The 22,845-nt window shown below is 28.1% G+C and overlaps 3 protein-coding genes and 1 non-coding gene across 4 annotated transcripts; 1 reads left to right on the top strand and 3 right to left on the bottom strand.

Moving 5' to 3' along the window:
- Nucleotides 1-3,944: 3,944 nt before the first annotated feature.
- Nucleotides 3,945-5,707, bottom strand: LOC103483945 (MLP-like protein 43). The gene is made up of 2 exons (XM_008440817.2): nt 5,413-5,707; nt 3,945-4,440 (listed from the first exon to the last, which is right to left on the bottom strand). The coding sequence occupies exons 1-2, from the start codon at nt 5,597-5,599 to the stop codon at nt 4,166-4,168; spliced, it is 462 nt and encodes a 153-aa protein (XP_008439039.1). The 5' UTR covers nt 5,600-5,707; the 3' UTR covers nt 3,945-4,165.
- A 4,171-nt stretch (nt 5,708-9,878) lies between these two features.
- On the top strand, nt 9,879-12,285 carry LOC103483943 (uncharacterized). The gene is made up of 2 exons (XR_536632.3): nt 9,879-10,341; nt 12,234-12,285. It is a non-coding gene; the product is annotated as an uncharacterized LOC103483943 (transcript).
- A 288-nt stretch (nt 12,286-12,573) lies between these two features.
- Nucleotides 12,574-16,352, bottom strand: LOC103483944 (uncharacterized). The gene is made up of 9 exons (XM_008440816.3): nt 16,216-16,352; nt 15,981-16,121; nt 15,769-15,831; nt 15,170-15,236; nt 14,986-15,086; nt 14,092-14,136; nt 13,683-13,988; nt 13,459-13,561; nt 12,574-12,816 (listed from the first exon to the last, which is right to left on the bottom strand). Exons 1-9 carry the CDS (start codon nt 16,231-16,233, stop codon nt 12,734-12,736), a joined length of 927 nt encoding a protein of 308 aa, XP_008439038.1. The 5' UTR covers nt 16,234-16,352; the 3' UTR covers nt 12,574-12,733.
- A 5,226-nt stretch (nt 16,353-21,578) lies between these two features.
- On the bottom strand, nt 21,579-22,845 carry LOC103483942 (auxin-responsive protein SAUR36-like). The gene has a single exon (XM_008440813.3). It carries the CDS (start codon nt 22,272-22,274, stop codon nt 21,765-21,767), a length of 510 nt encoding a protein of 169 aa, XP_008439035.1. The 5' UTR covers nt 22,275-22,845; the 3' UTR covers nt 21,579-21,764.

Below are 22,845 nucleotides of genomic sequence, written 5' to 3'. Positions count from 1 at the left end.
AACGTTGAAGACTTTGATTATATTGTTTTTAAAATTATAGACTAAATTGACCTAGGGATCTGGATCAAAAATATATTTTACTTTTTTTTGTTCAAGCGATATTAAGTGAATTAGAGAGAATATGCTAAATGAGTTGTAATTCGTTATACGACGAGAGTTTACCCAACGATTATCTAGAGTTTTATTTTTGTCTCATTTGATAATCATTTTTTTTTTTAGTTTTGGGTTATATAACAGTACTTTTCTTTATTATCTTTTTATACCTACATTTTAAAATGTTTTAAAAATATATCAAGCCAATATATATCGAAGATTAAAAAGAAAATTGCTAAGAAGAAGAGTATATAATTTTGAAAGAAAAGAGAGATTTCACACCTCCCAATTAAACCATAGATTTATACGAAATTTAATTACTTCCAACTTCTAAGAATGGAGTTCATCTCGATACTACTAAACCAAAACCAAAGTAACTTATCACTTTTAGAATATTAATTAAGATCGAAGTTAACAAAGCTTATATAATTAGATAACTTTTCTCGACTTGAAATATTGATGTAACTCATACGGTAACCAAAAAAACAAGATTTTTGTTACGTTTGAAATTTCAAAGAAAAATACTAACTATAATTTTTTTCAGTACAATAAGTGAAATATGTGAGAGGTCAACAAAATATAATACATACCATAAATGCTATCTAACTATGCTCACTTGAGCAGTTTTGGTCAAGAAATGAATACTTTAACTTTTAATATCAATTTTGACATCAAAAGATAATTAATATAACATAATGGTTTTGAAATCGAACATAAATTATTTTGATTGACTAATATGAATGTAATCTCTAATGTGTATTTGGTTGTCATAATTAAAAAGAAAAAAAAGACTTTTTTAGACAAAATTACGTATGCTATATTCTTTTATTTTGTTTTGTTTTAAATAAATAAACTCCTAAGCTCACTCTATAATGTGATGGAGAATAATCACATCATTGTCAACCTGCCTTATTCAATTATCATATCATTATCAACCTGCCTTATAATTCAATTATATCATCCCTAGTTCAAATCGGGACGGTTACAAATATTCTAATTTTAAAGTATTTTTAAATATAACACAATATAAAAGAATTTATATGTATATTAAAACTTAACTTTTCATTTAAAAATTTTGAGGAGAGAATTCACCCTATGTAATTTATGGATCAAATAAAGTTTTATTATATATTTTTTAATTTAGCGCCATTTATACATGTAATGTAACCATTAGATAAAAAGGTATTTTATAATTTAATATATATAGTTAAAATAAAAAGAAATTGTCAGAAAGAGAACATTTGATAAAACATTTATATTTCATAGAAAAATTAAATGGAATAAATTTTGTTTGTCAATAATTTTATTTTCATGATATACAAATAGTTGGTCAATTTTTCTATTTAAAAAAAAAAGTCGTAAATCAAAATTATATTGCATGTTTATATAAACATCAAATAAAATGGCAAGTGTCTCTAATATGAAATGAGACTTTTTTAAAGAGTTGTCTAAATTAATTAAAGATATATCAAATGAGATTTTCTAAAAAGAAAAATGTTATCAAATGTGAATTAGATAAAATAAGATTTGTTTTCTTGAAATTTTTTATGATTTAACCAAAATTAGAATTATATAAAATGATATATATTTGTTTGTTTGTTTTTTAATCAAATTTAATGTGGAATTATAACATCATGATTAATGTGGAATAACTATTTTATTTTTTATTTAAAAGCTTATAAATTCTATATTCTTTTTTACTAATGTTTCATAAACGAAGCCAAATATTTGATTTGTTTTGTCACGTGTTCATTCAGAAAAGTGAACTTGAAAATCGAGGGAAAAAAAAAACAAAATTTTTAAGAACTAAAAACCAAAAATGAAAAAGTTTTCATTATTATTATTGTGAAATCAAGGAATAGATAGATGTGATTTTCAACTTTAGGGTTTGTTTGGAAATGCTTGATTTTGAGATAATCAAAATCAATTTTTTCAAGCATTATTTTTTCAAATAGTGAAAATTGACATGAACTAAAATTGATTTTAAAGAAGATATAAAATCATGAATAATTATAATAGATAGCAATTTTTAGAATAATTATTAAGTATGTAGCAGTATTGTTAAAAAATTTACAAATATAACAAAGTTTACCAGTGATAGACCTATATTGATGATAAACTGTTATGCTTTATCAGTAATAGACCAATATTTGCTGCATGATTTATTTATAAGTGATAAGATTCCTATCTTTGATAGTTTTTGATAAATTTTGCTATTTTTTTTAAAATATTGTTATATACTTAATTATTTTGAATTTAATTATTATATTTATAATTATTAAAAAATAATTTCAAATTGATTAAGTAGGAATTAATGGATGATAAGTGATACTCATTGGGTGAGTTTTGCTCAATCACTTTTGAAATAATTATTTATCGTTTAAGAAGCAAGTGGATTTTCACCTTTTCTAGAGTGGGGAAGTTGAAATCCATGTTGTGATGAATGCCTTTTATTTTTTTTTCTTTTATCTTTTATCTTTTTTTTTTTTTTAATTTATTTAGACATTTTGGGGGTTAAATTTAGACCTTTTTGGGTGTAAAGTTATGTACATTTTAGCATAATGATTTGATTAAAATATTTAGATATCGTTCCAATAAAAAAAAAATTATATATAAAACAAAATTTTCGACATAAATATACGTTTATAATTACAATGGTCAGTTAATAAAAATCATTAAAGTGAGCATATTTCAACTCACATGAATTAATAATAATAATAATAATAATAACAACAACAACAATAAAGACTAGTAAGAATGAACTTGTATTTTGATAGAATCGATTTGGAGACAATTTAGAAATGATCGACTTTGAATGATTTAAGATAATTATAAAAAAGGTTAAAAGCATATATGTTGAAATTTTTTCTCTTTTGAAGAAAAATGTCAAAGGATTAGAAGATCACAACAAATTCAGATGGAATTATCCACAAATATGTTTCCTTAATTTTCAAAACATATCATTTAAGTATTAAAATATTTGTAGCTCGTAAGTTTTCAAAAATAGGTCTCTACAACAATATTTTATTTTTTCTAAAATTTTGAAATAATTATTATTTTATTTTAAAAAAAATTATTTGAAAAAATAAAATTATTGAAATTTGAAAAGAAAATTAATATTTGAGAAAAAAAATTATTGAAATCTAAAAAGAAATTTGATATCTGAGAAAAGAAAATTACTGATGTTTGAAAGAAAATCTCTTTTAACAATTTTAAATCACTACATGATGGTTGTGAAAGGACACTTCAAAATTAATATTAAAATACAAAAATCGATAATGTAAGAGAGCACATGTCCTTACATAAATTGATCGATGGTCATATGATCATTATATAATTTTTTAGAAAAAAAATTCTAGTACCTCTTAAACCTATCTTAAAAATTTGGAGACTAAAATGTATATATTGAAAACTGATCCGAGTTCTTTTGTTTTTTGTTTTAAGTTTATTTTTAATATATAAAAGTTCACTGGAACTTAAGTCGAATGTTCTCAATACAATTAAAACTCAGTTTCTATATAACTCTATGTCACTATTTATCTTAACGTTTTGATTTTTAAACTTACAAATTTGTTCTATTTTAGTGTCTCGTTAAATTGTCTTTGTTATGTTACTAGTTCATAATCTTTATTTTCTTTTTTAATTTATGTCCAATAATATGTGCCATCCTCGACTCAATTATATATGTTATGATCATGTTATGTATATTGAAATTTAACAACTTGTTAACACATATCATATCCGAAGCTATGTTATTATACTCGTTAAAATAAAAATAAAAGGATCAAAATAATCCTTTTTTAAAGTTCAAAAAACGACTAAGATGGAAAATTTAAATGTTCTACAAAATATTAAACAACCTTCAAACTTTATTCCCAGTAATTTTATTTATAAGCATACACATAACATAGAGATTTAGATTATAATATTTCACAAACACACAACCATGATATGCTATATATATATATAAGAAGCATTATTTAAGTAGATAATCATTACTTAAGTATAATTAATCATTCTCATGGGGCCTTAGGAGCTTCTTCAACCTCTACAAATGAACCCTTCATTATTATTAATTATTATTTTCCTTCAAATGAGCATCGATGGCTTTGGCGACATCAACACAAAGCTGAAGAAAAGTATGTGAATCTTCAATATCTTCATGAAGCTTTTCATATTCCAAAGTGTAATGAATCACACTTCCTTTATCCTTTGGAATACTTTGGATTGTAAGTCTGAAACTCTTGTAATGATTTAAAAGGTCTCCTTCTAACACTTTCCATGTGAACGAGTTGTTCTCTTCATCTACTGCTTCTATTAGGTCCTTCGCCACGCAAGCCTTCCCGTCTTTATGATCGAGTGTGTTTTATTCGTCAATACGTGCTCGTAATTAATTAAATGAATAATATAATAACATCGATATGCAAAATAATATTGATTTAAATACAAGTAAAATCATTAAATTATAAGTGTAGCCATCTCTGAAATGTGTAGGCCGATTTGTGTTTTGAACTTTTGATTTTGTATATGCGATAGACCTTTCAACCTTTTTTTCTTTTAGAAAAATATTTAATAGATTCTTAGACTTTATATTACTGCTTCGGGTAGATTTTATTTGAATTTTTGGTTTTAGGTGAGTCTAATAAGTTATTGACCTATTTGATAAAATTTTCAAAGTTCATCAATCGTCTAACCTAGTAGAAACAAAATTAAAAGTTTGGGTCTCGTTTGATATCCATTAAGGTTTTAATTTATTTTTTTTAAGATTAAGTTTATAAGCACTATCCGATGTGTTAGCAATTTCTTTGTTTTGTTTTTTTGTTGTCTATTAATTTTTTATGAGAATTTTCGAAAATCCAAACCCTAAGTTCTAAAGTTTTTAATTTTTTAAAAAATATTTTTAAAAATTAGCAAAGAATTTAAGTAGGTTACTTATGATAATGAAAGCCATATGGTCAAAAGGTTCAAGAAAACAAAGGCAAATTCTTAAACCAAGAATAAAAGATAAAATGATTTGGATAGATTTTGCTATATTTTGTAAATAGTTTCAATTCCTTTTGCTATATTTGAAAATGCCTCTAATCTTAAAAACCTATCTAAATATCTACCAAAATATAAGGTATATATATAAAACTAAAAATTCAAAAGACTTACCCAACCCTTTTGAAAGTCTATAGATGAACTAAAATAGTACACAGAAATTTCAAAGTTGAACAAAGACTAAACTCATAATTCAATCAAATAAAATATGAAAAGTGCACGACGACGAAGCTAAGAAAAATAATAGATAGAGTAATTAAACAATGTAAATAAACAAACCATGAACGTAGTTCCAATAAATAATCGAACCAACTTTGCCCCATTCGCCTTCGTGTAGTTCACAACTTTGTACTTTATCAGAAGCAATATTGGAAACATGATGAGGGTTTCTATGAAGCATTTCATGAAACTTCCATGCTGGAGCTTCAATTACTACATCAGTTTCCAACTTTCTATAGAGACCCATCAAGTTTTAATAATAATCTGCAAAAGTAATTTCCCAAGTTTTCTATTGCAACTACAAAAACACAGTTATCTCTTAATTTGCACTTTAATTTAAAGAGAAAGGGTTTTTAATTTGCTCTTCACATTATTGGGTGTTGGGTTCTACATTTTTGTCCTTTCGTAATATTTTTACAAATTTTTCCTCTCTTTAATTTTTTTTTTTATTTTTACCCTTGAGAACATACACAATAATAATTTTCCATAATTGTAATTATAGGAGGTAGATAATTAGTAGGGTTTTAAATACATATGTTTTTGGGCTGTTGAGTTATTCTAATCTTTGGCAGTAACTAATAGGTTGAATTATGTTAAATATATCCTTAAGAGCATTAGAGAAAGATTCGATATTATGATTCTAAATTTTTAAAATCATTTAATGCTTGAACTTTAGAATTATTTTTCATAACGTAACGACTCTAGAAAGATTAAAATGGATGTTATGAATTACCATTCACTTTAACCCAAAATATATATATAGATTGACGTAATATATATCATTATTTAAAAAAATCAACTTTTTACATATCAAATTACATTCACGTCTAGTTAATACGAATGATGTTATATTGGTGTTTATTTTGTACAATTTTGAAATTCAAGAATTAAATGAAGTTGATCGGTCACATTAAACACTTAAAAGTCATTTTTGTAAAAGGTTTTTGTAGTATCTAAATTTTCGGCTATTTCTTTTTTAATATGTGAATTTGAACCCTTCCATCTTGAAATAAAAGATTGATACATGTCGAGTATTGTTGAACTAATTTTCATATTTTTGTCGTTGAAGAGTGAATTATTTAAACCTCTATCATTTTAATTTCAAAGTTTGGCTCTTGAACAAAATTATATATGCATATTATTATTTGTTCATTTTGTTTTAGATTTAGCTCCTAGCAATATCACTAAATGTGAGAATAATTATAAGAAAAAACTTCTTTGAGTTATTGAAATTAAATTCTTATATTCTCACATATAGAATCTAGTTTTGAAAAATATAATGGTCTATCGTAACATAATGTAAATGAATACCATTTTTGGATGATTATTATGTACTAATTAACCATATCATAATTTTCAAAATTATTTCCATTTCTGGATCAATTATGTACTAACCCATCCTATTTTTCAATTATTTGTATTTTGACCATTAATTTGATAAATAATGTCACAATTTGTAATTGGTCCAAAATTTCTTGTTCATATTTTGCTATATTTGTAAATATATTCAAAAGTTTTGTTATTTAAAATAATTTTTCTTTCTTTCTAGACGAGAAAAATGTTTTTCTGTATATTTTTTTTTCTTACACAACTATGCATACCCTTTTTCCGATCATTGTTCATATATATTTATATTTTCTTTCGAATAAGGGTTAAAATATCATTCTAATTCTTATATTACGATGTTTATCTAATTTTTGTTTATGTATTTTAAATTGTGAAATTCTAATCACTATCCTTTTAATAAATTTTAAGTTTAGTCCCTTTAAATTAATTTTCATCCATTTAACTATATCTAGTAATTATAATACTTTTGATGCAAAATAAATAGAATATGTGAATATGTTCTAAAAATTTTGAATGAAAAATGCTAATAAACAAAAAAAAAAAAAAAAAACCAATAAACAAACAATATGAACTAAACTTAAGATATTCTAAAGTATATGGAGTAATTTTTTTAATACTACCGTAATGCGGAAATGAGAGATCGAACGTTTGAGTTGAACTCACTTTAAGTATATAAACTAAATTCAACATTTAATTTAGAAGTAACAAATTTTAAATTAGAATGATCAAAATAATATTTTTAACCTTAAATAAATCTACCCAAATAATAAAATGTGAATATTTTTTTTTTCTTTTGCCCCTTCAAATCATATTTTAGGATAATATTGATTTTATTTAGTTGATCTTTACACGATTTTAAAAAATCAAGTAAAAAGAACTTGCTCTAAACTTTGATTCTTTTTAAAATAAATTTGAAGATTTAAATGATACATTTATTAGTTTGAAATCTATATGTCACGTGGTTAGATCTTCACGGAACGTGACGTATAGCTTTAAATAAATTGTCTTCTTTATTAATGTAGTGTATTCATAGATGAACTTGATTGAATTGTTATTAGCATTGCTGACATAATAGAAAAGTATATAGCATAGTAAATTAAATCGATACACTCTTCAAAGTTTATAGATATAAATTGATATTTGATCTTTAGAAATATCAGTATATTTTCTTCCCTACCTTGACAAACTAACCATCTATTTAGTTATAATACACTTTTGGTTAACTACAATTATAGTCCTCGAACATTAATTAATATCATGTCAAACAAGTCCTTAAAGAGTGTTCAATAATATATAAGTACATCTGCACTTTGAATTTCATGTCTAATAATTCTATGAACTTCAACTTTTGTATCTGTTAAATCTTTAAACCTTCAATTATATGTTATCTATCATTCAAAATTGAACTTTTAATGTTTTTTAAATACTGAACAAATCAATTATATATGTTTACTAATTAAATTCATGAAAAAAGATTCTAAAAAAACCAATATTATTAGAGGCTTCGAAACAAGTTCAAATATCTATTAGACACATATATGAATTCAAGAACTAGTTAAACTTGTAAATTAAACTTGATCTATACTTGCAACAGGCCAAATTTCGAGAGTTCAAGCATGACTTAACCAGATATTTATAAGTCAATTGGTTTAAATATATATTTGAAATCTTTCCCTACCATTGATTCAAAATAAAGAAACTTGTAAGGCACTAAAATTCCAACCATAAGAATAATGATTCTTTTCACTCACACAACACATAAAAATGTTAAAGAGATTTCACAAAGTTGAAATGGAATGAATATAATTGGTCCTTTTTGAATGCTTTGTTCTCACCCAATAATGATTCATCCAAAGTGGAGTTATGACCCACACCCATATCTTCACATGTCTAAATTAAAGATGAAAGGAATAAGTGTTTTTGGCCTTCAAGGTTTATAATTGGTCAGTAAGAATGTTAATTAAAATAATGTTTATCTTTAAGTTTTCAAAGTTTTAATTTTTCTATCTTTCTAGAGTTAATTTTTAAATTGGCTTAAAATTTAGTTATAAAATAATGATGTGGCATCAAATATATTTTTATAGAAAAAATTAATCGAACTATAAATAAAGTTCTCCCGATGATATCAAGTCAAACCGGGTTAGTAGAATCGTCACAAAACTCAACATGATTTTTAACAGGGGAGAAGAAGGACTGGGCACCAAAAACATTATAAATCGCTCGAGCTAGAGAGAGTGAATAAAAACAGAGTTACATGAACGATTACACACTTCGTAAAGGAGACAATACGTACTTGGATGAGTGACGATATATTTGCATAATTTTTATTTTTCCACCATGTCGTTCTTTGTTCAAAGTGATCAACATAAGGTTTGGAATAATTGTCTACCAAATAAGATTCCACGATTAGGGTTGAAGGAATGGACAACATGACCATGACTCAATTAGCTAGGTATAAGTCATACACTCTTGACTGAGAAGTTTGGACCCTCTAACCCTAATAGTTGTACTAAAAAATTAACATCACACGAATTGAAAAGACAGACAAAGTTGCACAACAGGTTCATGCGTGGGAGTAGTTGAAAATCCAAAAAGGGTTTTTTTTTCTTTATAAATGGAATGAGACATGACATGTTCTTTTAATATAAAATGGTCTTATAGAATGAATTTAATCAAATAATTAAGTGAAGAGGAATATATGTAACAGTAACATTAAAGAATACCCTTTTCTTTTTAAGTATTTGATACAATTTTTTTTCAACAATGTATTAAGTAGGAATTCCATTTCAAGTCTTTTATTGAGTGAATAAAATTGGATATAACACAAAATACAATATGAAATTGAAAAACAATATTTAAAAATGTTTTTTTCACAAAAAAAAAAAACTAATTATATATATTGGTAATGGTTTGACTTACCTACCCCCTTAATTATTTTTTGCATCACAAATGTGTACCCAAAAATTTCAACTTTCACCATGAAAAAGCAAATACTCAAAAGCAATTGGGTTAGGTTTTTCATTTTTTGTTTTCTTTTTTTTTTTTTTTAATGAAATTTTGTCCCTTTAGTTCTCTTTAATGGTTCTTCCACTCATGAATATTTCTCAATTTTTTCCTTCCATCATAAATTTTGAAATAAAAAAAGAAAAGAAAAAGAAAAACAAATTTTAAGGAATAATATCTATAAAGTTTCTTCCCATTACTAAAGAAATAAGGCAAAAAGGAAAAACTATCAAAAGTCAGAACAACAACATGAGAAGAAGAATCTCAAGCAAGCCAATGTCTTTACAACCTTGCTTTCTTCTTCTTCTTCTCTTTCTCTTCCTCCTTCAAGATCTTTGTCTTGTTCGAGCTTCCTCGACGCATTCTTGCAATGGCTCCATAGCTGAGTGTGGTAGCGAGGACGAGATTTTGATGGAGTCGGAGATAAGCCGAAGGTTTCTCGCTCAACAAAAGAAATACATCTCCATTGGAGCTTTGAAGAAGGATCACCCAGCTTGCGACGGCGCTAGTGGTGGCCGACCTTACACCAAAAGTGGGAGTTGTGCTCCACCACCGGCTAATCCTTACGATCGAGGTTGCCCTAAGATATATCGTTGTAGGTCTGATGATTGAGGGTTTGATCAAACCATTATATGCTTGGTAGAATTTCTTCCCTTTTTTTTGTTCCTTTTTCTTCCTTTTTTCTTTTTTCTTTTCTGTGTGTTATTGTTAGGGAGGAGTATGATAGACCGAGAGATTGATCAACCGACCAAAACCAGTGAAACCAAAGGTGGTCGGTGTTGGTTCGGAAAAATCCAAACCAAGTTTTTTTAAAATCTTCAAATGCTTAAACCAATAGTCAACCAACCAATGATCAATTTGTACTTCTTCGTGGTTTAGGTCGATTTGAACATTTATTCAACCAACCAACTCTGACCAATGGCCACCCTAGTTCTCGTTGATTGATGAAGAGGTTTAATTATGAAATGAATGGAATTTTTCTTTTTCTTTGTGATCTCTTTTCTTTAGGAGATGATGTCATATTAGTTTCTGGAAAATAAAAAGAGATGAGAAATGTTAGACATGTTTGGTTGGATATCATGTTGTCCAGGATGTAAAGTGTGAGAATCACATCATACCTAATTTTATCTTATGTTGGGATTTATTCATTTTTAATCTACTTTTTCTTCCTTCCTTCCTTCCTTTATTTATTTATTTATTTTTTACGAAAAAGAAAAGTTTGGTAATAAATATGGTAGATTTTAAACCATAAACGGTTTACTAGAAAAGTGTAGTTTATCCATATTTATCTATATGTGATCAAATTACTTTGGTCGTACAACTACATTTTATTGTTTCTAACGTCCCCTTATTTTTAAATATTAAAACCCACTCTCTCGCCAACAGATAGTTCATGTAGTTCGATTTTTCTAATTTACATCTCTTGAACATAAAATTTTCGTTTCAATAGAACTTAGTTTATAATAAACAACAGTATAAATAATCTGCTAAATGAACTCTGGTATTCATATTGAATTCTCACTCCAGCTTTTAAGTACAACTCAACTAATTAAAATATTATATCATTAAAAAAAATGAAAATTCGAGTTCGGATCTTACAAATTGTTTAACTTTAAAAAAAAAACTGTACCTTCCCCTTTCCTAAAAGAAAATTAAAGCAAAAACAAATCAGCTATCAAACACTTATTATATCAATGGGTTTGAACTTAAAAGGTCACAAAGTTTGATTCAATTGGATTATAGGGTAGGATGGGAGAAATCAGTTTAAGCTGAATAGAACTAGTGGTATGCATATATTACAAACAACTACAATATCTATTTGTTGTCTCTAATCTCCTTCATTTTCACGCTTTCAATAGCAACCACAGAATCGTTTCGTCTTTCTCTCTTGCTCACTTCACCTTGGCTGTAGCCCTTCGTTGCCACCCCCTCCTCCTCTTAGTTGTCAACCCCATCACCGCTGGGTGCTAATCACCATAGCATTCTCTTACAAGCCCTTTGCTTTAGCCCTCTCTCAATCATCGTCGAGTTCGCTCGACCTGAGAGAGTTGCCCACCATCTATCTCTTCCTCATTCATCATGCCCCACCTAACCCTTATTTTTGTTTTATGTACAAACCCACCCAAGACAGTCGAGAAATATATACACAGACACATACTACATATATTGAGCTCATTACTGATCTTAGCACGACCAAGTTACCAACTCTAAACTTATAACCAACTCTAAAATCCATTTTGAAGACAGGAAAGAAATCATGAAGGGCTCGTCCCTCATAACTCTACTATAAACGTATTCATTTTTTAATATTGAACTTATATACCTTATTTATTTTACACCGATTCAAAAAGTAAAAAACAAAACTGCCTCCATTCTGGTCATTTAGAAATTTGAATGTCTGTCATGTGGCGGTGGAAATTCAAACCTCTAGTCATGTAGTCTAAGGCATAATCTCTAATAGGTTGAACTACAGCTCAAGTTAGCACTCCCTGATTCAATTCTATGAGCTAACCTTTTGTTGATGATTACAGAAGGTTTTTGAAATCGAAGCCCAAGAACATCAAGGATAATTACCAAGTCAAGGTACATTAGTAATTAGCTAAGGAGTTCATTATACTTGTTTGTCAAATAAATGGATGAAAGGGAAGGAGAATGAAGAAGATAGGCAATATTTTAGAGTGATCTCAACATTGGAAGGGTCAAAGTACTTTGCATTACTTGGTTTAATCTTGTTGTTTAGTTAACTTTTATCTTTCAATATATTTTGGGTTCTATCCCAAGAAACATGAAGATATTTGATAATTTGTGAGAAGTTTTTGTAGAATAAAGGTTCTTTTGGAAAAGAGTCGATTGCCAGAGAGGGAAAAAATATGAATAAGAACTAATTTCATGTATATATCAGTATCCATAAATGAAAATAAGTTATTACATTAGCATTTATCTAAATGGAATTTCTCATATCACTTCCTTGTACAAGAAAATGAACATCAACTAAAAGAAAACTTATCCGTGAAAGACTAAGATTTCTAACCTATTTCAGTGAGAGCTTCCACACTTCTCTAACATTAGACGAACCATCAGCAACTTCCACAATCAGTTTTGAAACCATTTCACCTGTAAGGGGGCAGAAGATGAACAGTCAGTTAAAGAAAAAACTAAAAAAAATAAAAATTAATAAATAATAACAACGAGACTGAAGTGGTAACTATGAAAATAAATGAATATCAGTAATGCATGTAAACCTTTACTTGGCATGGCAACTAGTTCGAGGAAAATCTAAAATGTCACAAATATTATATCTCCTTGGCATGATCTAAACAAATGGAGCTGCAGGAGTAGTACTGTTGCTGATTACTAGAAGCATCCAAAACTACATGCTCCGATTGAAACTTTTAAATATTGTATTTTCACAAATTAGGAACAAGACTGAAGACAATCTTTTCTCAGATCAAACACTTTCTTAGCTATAAATTGTTGTAAATGTAGATCCCCTATTTGTAACCATAGCTTCACTAATCCGAAGGTTTTCTTGCAATATCAATGAAATTAATTCACTGTTTCCTATTAAAAAGATAAAAGAGCGTCGTCTTAAATTGGCCAATGACCTTCACCACATTCATCACTCATGATATTTTAGCTAGCAACGTGTATAGTTTTATCAAACTTCTTTTAATGTAGTTCTTCATCCAATCAGGAAGAAGTATGATGTTAAAGCATAATTTTATCAGGAAGCGTGAAAGAGAAAGACCAACTTACCTTCTTTTTCTAACACAGATAGAAAGCGCCGGGTTCCTCCTCCTACTCCAAAGTAATGTTTCTTTCCAGCCAAGTATACAACTCCATGAGGACGGCTCAAGCACTATAAGAGTGTCCAAAATTCCATTATGTAATGATACAATGAAATAATAGAAATACAACATTTAATCAGAAATTATATTTATAAGCATACAAAATTAGATGGACATGTGTATAAGTTCTACCTGTGTGATAAGCTTATATAGAGTTTTAAGTGTAGAAAGAGAATAAACTGTCTCTGCCATTAAAACAATGTCATAGCCATCACAACTTCCATTCAGGTTTTCCTCGTTGTTGGATGCAAAAGGGAGAATTTTATACATTTCACTCCAATCTCCAGCAAAGTAACGAACTGCTGATCCAGCATCAGATTCTGTTGGATTAGATGGCAAACTCTCATACTTTTTTGAAAGGTTTGCAGCAACATTCGAAATGGTAAGACATCTCAGTACTTCAGCATTGAAATCCTGGAAATGTACAGCAGCGGCATCCTAACGATAGGGGAAGGGTAGTGTTAAGGAATGTAAAAAACCATAGATATTTTCAAGCATTGATCTGCAAATTTAATGAAACAAAGCAGAATAATAAATTTACCTTAAGGCATGCATAAATACCAGGAAGACCATGACCACATCCAAGCTGAAGCATTAAGGCAAAGTCAATGAGAAAGAGAAATAGATTCAACTTATGTCAAGAAGAAACTTCATTTTACAGTATACAGGATACTGGACAGTCTACAATACAACATGGGTATGAAAACAAGCATCAGGAAAAGGAAACAATTCCATACTAAAAAACTAGGAAAATTAAACACATACAAAATAGTCCAGTTCCTTGCATACAAAAAGATCATTATAAGACCTAGAACAATGTTCTACATAGAACTAATTTCATCAGCAATTTTTTATGCAGATTTTACAGATTGCATAAAAACTGGGAGTCAAAACACAAACTTAAACTTCATAATAAAAAATGATAAGGCTGATAGTACGCTTGAATACGAAATTTTTCATAATCATCAGCCAAAGATCAATTAGTAGCAAGTCAGCAACACAGTTAAAGAAGGTCATTATATACTGATGCTAAGTTTCTTCAACATACAATTTCATGTAATAATAATATGTGCATGAAGATGTTAAAATCCGTTGCCCTCAAAATAGACCTGCTTTTGTTAATTATCCCACTCATAAAAATGATTAGAAATGACTTGCTTCAAAACAGACATAAATCCCTGATAAGAAATGTTAAATAAATCTTACGATCTAATCCAATCAGTTACAAGTAAACAGGAGCAAAAGTACGATAAGTAATTGCCATCTATGATGAATAGTCTGAGGCTTAAATAATAGATATAGAAGAATTCTATAACAAACCTATGCCCTATACACACATGAACGAACAAAATGCTCTATGAACATAAGTTAGCATGCAGATAATTTCGCCAACAATCTCCACAATATAGAATCACCTGAATATCAAGATGCCCACCTCTAAAACTCGCTTCCCAGCAAATGACAAATGCCCATTTTCAAGCTCCTCGCAAAGAGCTTTGACAAGATCCAATGCACCTTCCCACAACTTAAGCCCACCTGCAACCCAAAAGTTACATGCATTCACAATCCAGATACGTGAGAACCAAATATCCAAGAGAGAGTGTGGAATTGCTAATTACCTTCATATTTACCAGGAACTAAATCAGAGTTGGACAGGGAGAAAACTTCCTGAGTGCTGACCCGCCCCTATAGAAGTTCAAAGAATTAACAGCACTAAGTAAATTGCTATACTTTGAAGTTTGAACAGAAATTTATAGATAGCAAAGCTAAAAGAATCAGAGAAAACAACTCTCTCAATCTTCTTTCCAAGTGAGAGGCCACATTTTTACATGTAAGATCTCCCTTTCAGAACCAAACTCAGATTAAGCACCATTGGATAATGATTCTGTATAAATTTTTTATTTTTAAAAGCTACACTCGCTCCCTCTCAATTTCTTTAGTATGTTTTTCAGGTCATATAGAAGCACCATTGAATTCTGAACCAAATTTCAAAAACAAAAACAAATTTTGAATGATTTTAAAAACTACTTTCATTGCATTCAGAATTTGACTTAGAATTAAACATTGTTATAAAAAGGGAGCTACAAAACAAATAATACTTCTCATAAACAGAAAGCCATTACTTAAGCAGGTTTCTAGTCACTTTCACAAATTACTTCCCCCAGTCTGACTCTACCAAAAGAAAAAAACAAACCTAATAAATAAAGAAGCATCTTACCTTAAACAAGGTAAGTTCACCCACGCTTACTGGCTCCACATTGTATTTGACAGAGGATGAAACCTACAACAGTAAATCAACGCCCGTTCACAAACCGTAATCATGTTGAAATCCAAATTCTCCATGCAGATAACAAGTAACCGAAGGAAACAGTTGAATACGCAAATTGAAAAGGAAAACAAAAGGAAGAGCAAAATCACTCGAAACGATACCTCAGAAGAAAGAACTTCGAGGGAAGGAGGTGGAGGTGGAAGAGAAGGGTGTTGAGAGTCGAGAAAGCCAAGGGAGAAACCTAGATTGGGCTTCTCATCTTCCGCTGAACCAAACAACCGAAAGTTTCCGAAAGCTGGAGTCTAGAGTTCATTAATTACAAGAGAAAACGATTGAAATCATCAAAAGCAAAGAAGCAAGATGATATGAGAGTAGTAAATGTTCTTTCTAGCTTACCGAAGAGTTTTCCGCCATCGCCGGTCGCTCACCTGAGAACTCCTCCGCTCCACGGCGGAACAGAGCTTGCCTTTGAGAGTTCGAGTGAGATTGAGGGTTTTCTTCCTAAGATTTTACGATTTAAAAAATAATAATTAAAATAAACAAAATAACTTTTATGAAAATTGAAAATGAATAATTTTTTTTTTCCTATTTTCAAATATAAGAATTTTTTTTTATATTTTTTATTTTCTAAAACGTTGTTATATATTCGATTGTTAACTCTAAAAGTATTGCTCGTTACAATTTTCTCTTTTTAATCAGAGATCTAACCTCTTGTTGGGAGATTTGGACTTCTATTTGTACAACGTACATTATCTCGATCGAGTTTATGTTTGTCGTAACAATATTTACTCACTTCAGTTTTTGTTAATTTAAATATGATATATTATAATATAATGATATAATATAAACTTTAAGAGTAATAAAAGTGAATGAAATTGCTTTCGTAGCTTTAATTAATTATTAATATTTTAACTAATTTAAATTATATGTTCGAATTAGGTTTTGATTTGGATACGGATTGGAGGGATTGTTTTTTATGGACGGATTGACTATCTTTTTAAGATGAGAACTCCTAATTTTCATTTACTAAAACCTCTAAGTTAACTTAATTTCAACTCGAAGATCGAAGAGACATACAAAGATTACCCTCGAGAGCAAAATTCTTGAGACAAAAAAAATTAGTGAATTACCTAAGGGCATAACTTTAAATTAGCCTCACAAAAATATAAGTAACATCAAGTTTTGTAGCAAAATCTTTTAAAAAATATATTAAAATTACATCGAAATTATTAAATAAAATATTAATAATGATTTGACGTCTAAAACCGTTATATATATATATATATATATATATATATATATATATATATATATATATATATATATTATATATATATATTTCAATTTAACAATATATGAGGATGTAGAGATTTGAATCAATGCCTTTTTAATTGATGTGTTGGTACATCTATTTAAATCTACGTTGTTACTTGCTTTTAGACTTTGTTTGGTTAAATTAAGGTGTGTTTAGAAGTGATTTTAAGATGTGTGTTTCGAAGTGATTTTGAGATGGTAAAGACAATTTTTCTCTTCAAAATCACTTTTCTTTAAAATGATTTTAGAAAAACCTAAAATTATTTCAAATTGATTTTGGAGGAATTAGTTGACAAGTGATTTTTGTCTAATGATCAATCAAGAATCAATCATATTTATGTGTAAACTATCATTCGTTGGGTAATTATGAACTCATTTTTAAAATTATAAATATTGAAACAAAATGACAAACATGGTCTCTCATTAAATTGTTAATTAAACAAACAATTATATGTATGTTTTAATTTTTTTTTAACATCTATTATAAACATGCATACAAGAATTTAACAACAAAATAAATAGAAATAGATATTTACCATCATTATTTTATTAATAATTTATTCTAAAATAAAATAATACAATTTTGAGTAATTGGTTAACTCTAAGTAGTCTTAGTTATAATCAAGCTTTGGTGGATATATATGGAAAAGTTTTAGTAGCACTCTAAAGAAGTTAGTTTTTTTGATATAAATATACCTAAACTAAACAACCACTTGTGAAATCTTCTAACCTATGGCAAAAGCAAAAGCTATTTTTATATTTTGACAAAGTTATTATTCCTAACTACAATCTTTATCTTTATCTTGTTTTAGATTTTAGGTTTCCATTTGTGATTTAAGTTACCCCATTTATAAGTTGTTTAAGATTTAAATAGGAGTTTATTTAAAAACTAATTCTATTCCTTTTTTTTTCTTTTTTTTCTCCAAAAACTTAAATCTCTCGTTCCTTCTCGGTGCCCTCTCCACCTTTATCTATTTATTTATTTTTTCAAATAATCTTGAAGCAAATCAGAAGAGAACGACATTGAGGAGAATAAAAAAAGTAAAATAGAAAATGGATGCATATTGATGTTAACATCCATTACAACACATGTATAAAATAAGTTCAACGAAGTTACATATAAATATTTCAACGATGAATCACAAAATCTCATAAAGAAGAAAAAGAATGAGATGAAGAGAGAAGAAGAAAAAAAAAAGCACTTCAATGAATCACAAAGTATGTCAAATTTGAGGTATACTAAAAAATTTGTACGTGGATGAAATATATCTCGCATATGAGTTGAGAAAAGTGAAGTAGAGTGACAATACACTAAAATGGAGACGATCAAAACCTTGAAGACAACGACTTATTGAATTCTTTGACAAAACATCAACTTACCACATAATCTTTAATCACAAATCATAATCTTAAATTATTAAAAGTGATTAACCTTATTTGAGTCATCCAGTTATAGAAGTCACCTCATCCTCATCATTCTGTCACAGAGTTAACGGAATCTTAACACTAGAGACCAAAACATGTTTTTTTAAAAAGTTCAGGAACAAAAATAAAACAAGATACAAAGTTTAGATATCAAAATATTTATAAGTATCTTTTAGAGTTTTGTTATTTAAAATAATTTTAATGACCCGTATGGACCGAAATGAAAGGGATATTCACCAAAGTACAAAGTGTGTCGATAGAATAAAAAATAAAATTAAAAAACGTAAATGAGTATTGAGAAATATTTGATGAAGGGAAGAAATGATTGATATAAAGTGGGTATTTGAAATTGTGTGGCCAACACAAATACATGAATACAACCACACACCCACTCACTAACCATTCAACCAATCAACTCTATTAGTTCTGATTTTTTTTTTTTTAGATTTTCCACTCTAAATTTGATCTTGACTTTATAACAATTCCCAATCTATCTTCTTTTTCTTTTCTATTTTATCACTTTTTTAGCGATAAACATTTACTATACTCTTTCACTCTTATTTATAGGGAATGGAGATCAAATTTATCGAATGAAAAACTCAATTTTACACTGTTGTGGACTCATCAGACTTACCCACAAAAAGATTCCTTGAATTTCTGTATTCCGATACTCTACTAACCTATTTTGATTAAGACCAAAACTTATAAAAAAATGGAATCCAGACAAAGTTGGCAAATAAATGATAGAATGGAAGAAGAAATTCGATCTCCAATCCCTTTAAAGTAACAAGCAAAAAAGTTGCCATGTTTTCGATAACAAAAAAAAATGATTAATCATTGGTAAGAACTAACTAAGTCAATTTTTATTACCTAAAATAAAATAATAAACAAAAAAACTAAAATGTCAATGAAAACGTAGATGTCTTTATTTTTAAAAAGAATATTTGATAGAAAGATTGATAAAACGTTTATGAACATTTTTCAAATATTGGAAAAATATATTTAAATTTGTGAATAAATATTTATACTTTTTAAACGAGTTAAAATGTTTATTAGTTATGTTAAATTCATTTTTTATTCAAATAGTTTATACTTCTTGATGATCGAGAACGATTTAAACATTTACTAATTAAATTAATCATAGTTGTTGGTTTTGTTGGAAAACTGATTGAACTAACCACTGCACATTTGTAGCTCGAATTATAAATTTCTTCGATCCAAATAACTTTTATTAAATAATGAATCTAACTCAACTCAACTAGTTTTTCAATTTTGGTCGATTTGGTTGGTTGGGTTATTTGTTTAAATGTTTGGTCTAAAAAATAAGTAATATGCTAATATGTAAAAGTATTTCATTTCTTATTTATTATATTTCTTGTTTTTTTATAGTATAATGGAAAAGTTTACACGTAAAAGTACGGTATCGTGACATGTCGATAAAAATTTAATATCATAAATTAAAGTAAAAAATTAATTTCAAAATGAATTTAACACAATGAACCTATCATATATTTTTAGAGTTAAATTTGGAAGGGATTGAGTTTTTGGTAATTGGTTATCTCTAATTATGAATTAACCAAATTTAATAAGTGGTTTATATATTTATGGTATTTTTATTCTTTTTGTTGATTTATATATTTATCAACTCAATTAAACAAAATGTACTTTACTCTTCTTTCCTATTTTGTTTATTTTTATTATAAAAATTGTTTAGCCAACCAAATATTTACGCTGCATATTAATAAAATTAAGGTGTAATGTATTTTTGTTTTTAGTAGTTTTTTCTATAAAATATAAATAGTTTGTCTTATTATTATTATTAAAAAATTAAAAATTTATATCAAGAGTGATGAATTTTTGTTCTAATTTTTCTACGAATCATAAATAGGTTTTTTTTTTTAAAAAAAAAACTCTCTTTATAAATTTATTTTTATATTGTCTTTTAACTTTTTTTTTAAATGGAACATTTCATTTTAATTCTACCAGTAGAAAGTTAATTATAATAATATTCACATTCAAATGATGGATATAAAAAAAATTGTCAAAAATAACAAATGTGTAATAAACTTTTTTGTCTTTTAGTTTTTTTAAATCGAAGTGTAAGTACTTCGTTTTCTAATTATTTGTTTGTAAAAACCCGTTTGTTAGAAAAGAATTTATATTTTATATTTCAAGATTTTATAGTTAATGCAAGATTCATCTATTTTTCAAACGATAAAGAAAGATATCGACATTTTCGATAAATTGACTAGAGAAAAAATATTTTTCAAAAAATTTATTTTTCTTTAAAGTATACTATTTTGATTGGTTATAAAAAAAAAAATTTAAAGCATTACCTAAACTAACTTAATTTTAAGATCAAACACTGTATTTCAACCCTACTTTCTAAATTTAAAAGTCCAATTATCTTTTATAAAAGTTTCATGATTATCTTCAATTTTCTTTTTGTCTTCTTCTTCTTCTTCTTCTTCTTCTTCTTCTTCTTTCAATTATAAATACACACACTCTTACTTGTGTTGTATTTTTTTACAATAAAAGCTCACTTGTTGAGATTTTTTTTTTTTTAACAAATGAATATCTTCGTGTCAGTCCTCTAATATTTTATCAATTTTTTTATTATCAAAATGAATGTTTTTGTCATTTTACAATATTTGAAAATAAATAAATAATTTCTTTATATATAAAAAAAATCCTAGCTTTAAAATAATAATAATATTAATAATAATGAACTCCTTCACTATATCCGTGTTTTTACAAACAATTGTGTCCTATCAAATCTTATATATATATCATAAAAAGTTTAGAATTCTATTGATGTATATCAATGGCCATAGTCAATGTCTATTAAATAGAATCTGGAATTTTATTATGAGTTGTAAATATTTAATCAAATTTACTATTTTTGAGAATTTCTCAAATATTAATTTTATATTTAACAATTTAGTGTACATAATTTTAGATTAATAATAATAATAATAAAAGAATATATAATTTTATATAAATTTAAAATATAAAAAGAGTAAATGATAATTTGTCCTAAATTTAAATAAATGGTTTGTACATAAATTCACATTGAGAAGGAACTCAACTCTACCACATAATTTATTAAAATTTTAAAAATAAAAAATCTACCTAATAAATGAGGGAGAAAAAGTCTAAGCCTTCACTATCCTCGAGAATTTCGAAATGTCTTCGTCATCGTCAAATCAATCTCCATAACACCCAAGCTTCTTCCATGGCGCTTTCCGGCGAGTACAACCCGACTTAATTCTCGACTGAACATTCTCGAACTCCGCGTACGGACAAGGAATCGTGATTCCACCTTGATGTTGGAATCCGTACTCCTCCTCCGCTTCTCTCAGAAGCTCCCCAAACAGAGGATGATTAAAGTAAATCACTGGCACAAGAACGCGGTGGAACTCACCATCGTTTTGTCCAACGTATACAGCCAAATGACCTTTAGGAACCGCCGCAGATTTTTTCTCCTCCGAATCACGATCTAACGGGACATAACTCAATCTCCTTCTACTCGAACAGATCGATTTCGCTCCGTCCGTCAATCGCCTTCCCCAGCGTAACAGCTTTGCAATCGGCTTGGTTGAGCGTGGGGAGCTCAACAAAGAGTATCCAGACCGGTTCCGGCGCCGTCTGTGGAGAATCCAGTTGGAAATCCGACGGATGTGTTTGCCGAGTTTGAATCCTCTGATTCGTCTCATCGTAGGGAGAAAAACGAGGGAAAACGGAAGAAAAGAAGAGAGGCGAAAGGAAAACGATTAGCGGCGGTGTAAAGATTAGGAAAAGGGCCAAGGATCAGCGGTGGACATGGTGAGGCGGAAGAAAGTGAGGCAGATTTCAGAAAGCGAAGTCGGAATGTTCGACATAGCGATTCCAATTGAAGAAGAAACGAATCATCCAACCAGGTATGAATCGATTAAACACGTAGAGATTAAGAACAACACATGGAGTAAAAAAAAAGAAGAAGAAGAAGAAGAAGAAGAAGAAGAAGAAGAAAACGGAAACGATTAATGGATTTAACAAACAGGAAACTGAGAACGAAGAGATTGATAAGTTTAAATAGAGTATTGATATGTGAGAAATTTCTCCGAGAGAAGTGGAGATTGAGAAAACGATAAGAATTGGAGAGAGGTCAAAAGATGGGGGTGAAGGACGGCGAAGGGATTTGAAAATCAACAGCACGCCATTGGAGAGTGGAAATGGAAGGATTTTGTGGGAGTTTTTATTAGTTTGTTGTGATTTGGAAATGTGAACATGGAGACGACTGTGAAT

Source organism: Cucumis melo, chromosome 6 (genome assembly GCF_025177605.1).
Source record: "Cucumis melo cultivar AY chromosome 6, USDA_Cmelo_AY_1.0, whole genome shotgun sequence".
Lineage (NCBI taxonomy): Eukaryota > Viridiplantae > Streptophyta > Magnoliopsida > Cucurbitales > Cucurbitaceae > Cucumis > Cucumis melo.
Note: the sequence above shows the minus strand (reverse complement) of the source record. Positions and strands in the feature narration are given on the sequence as shown.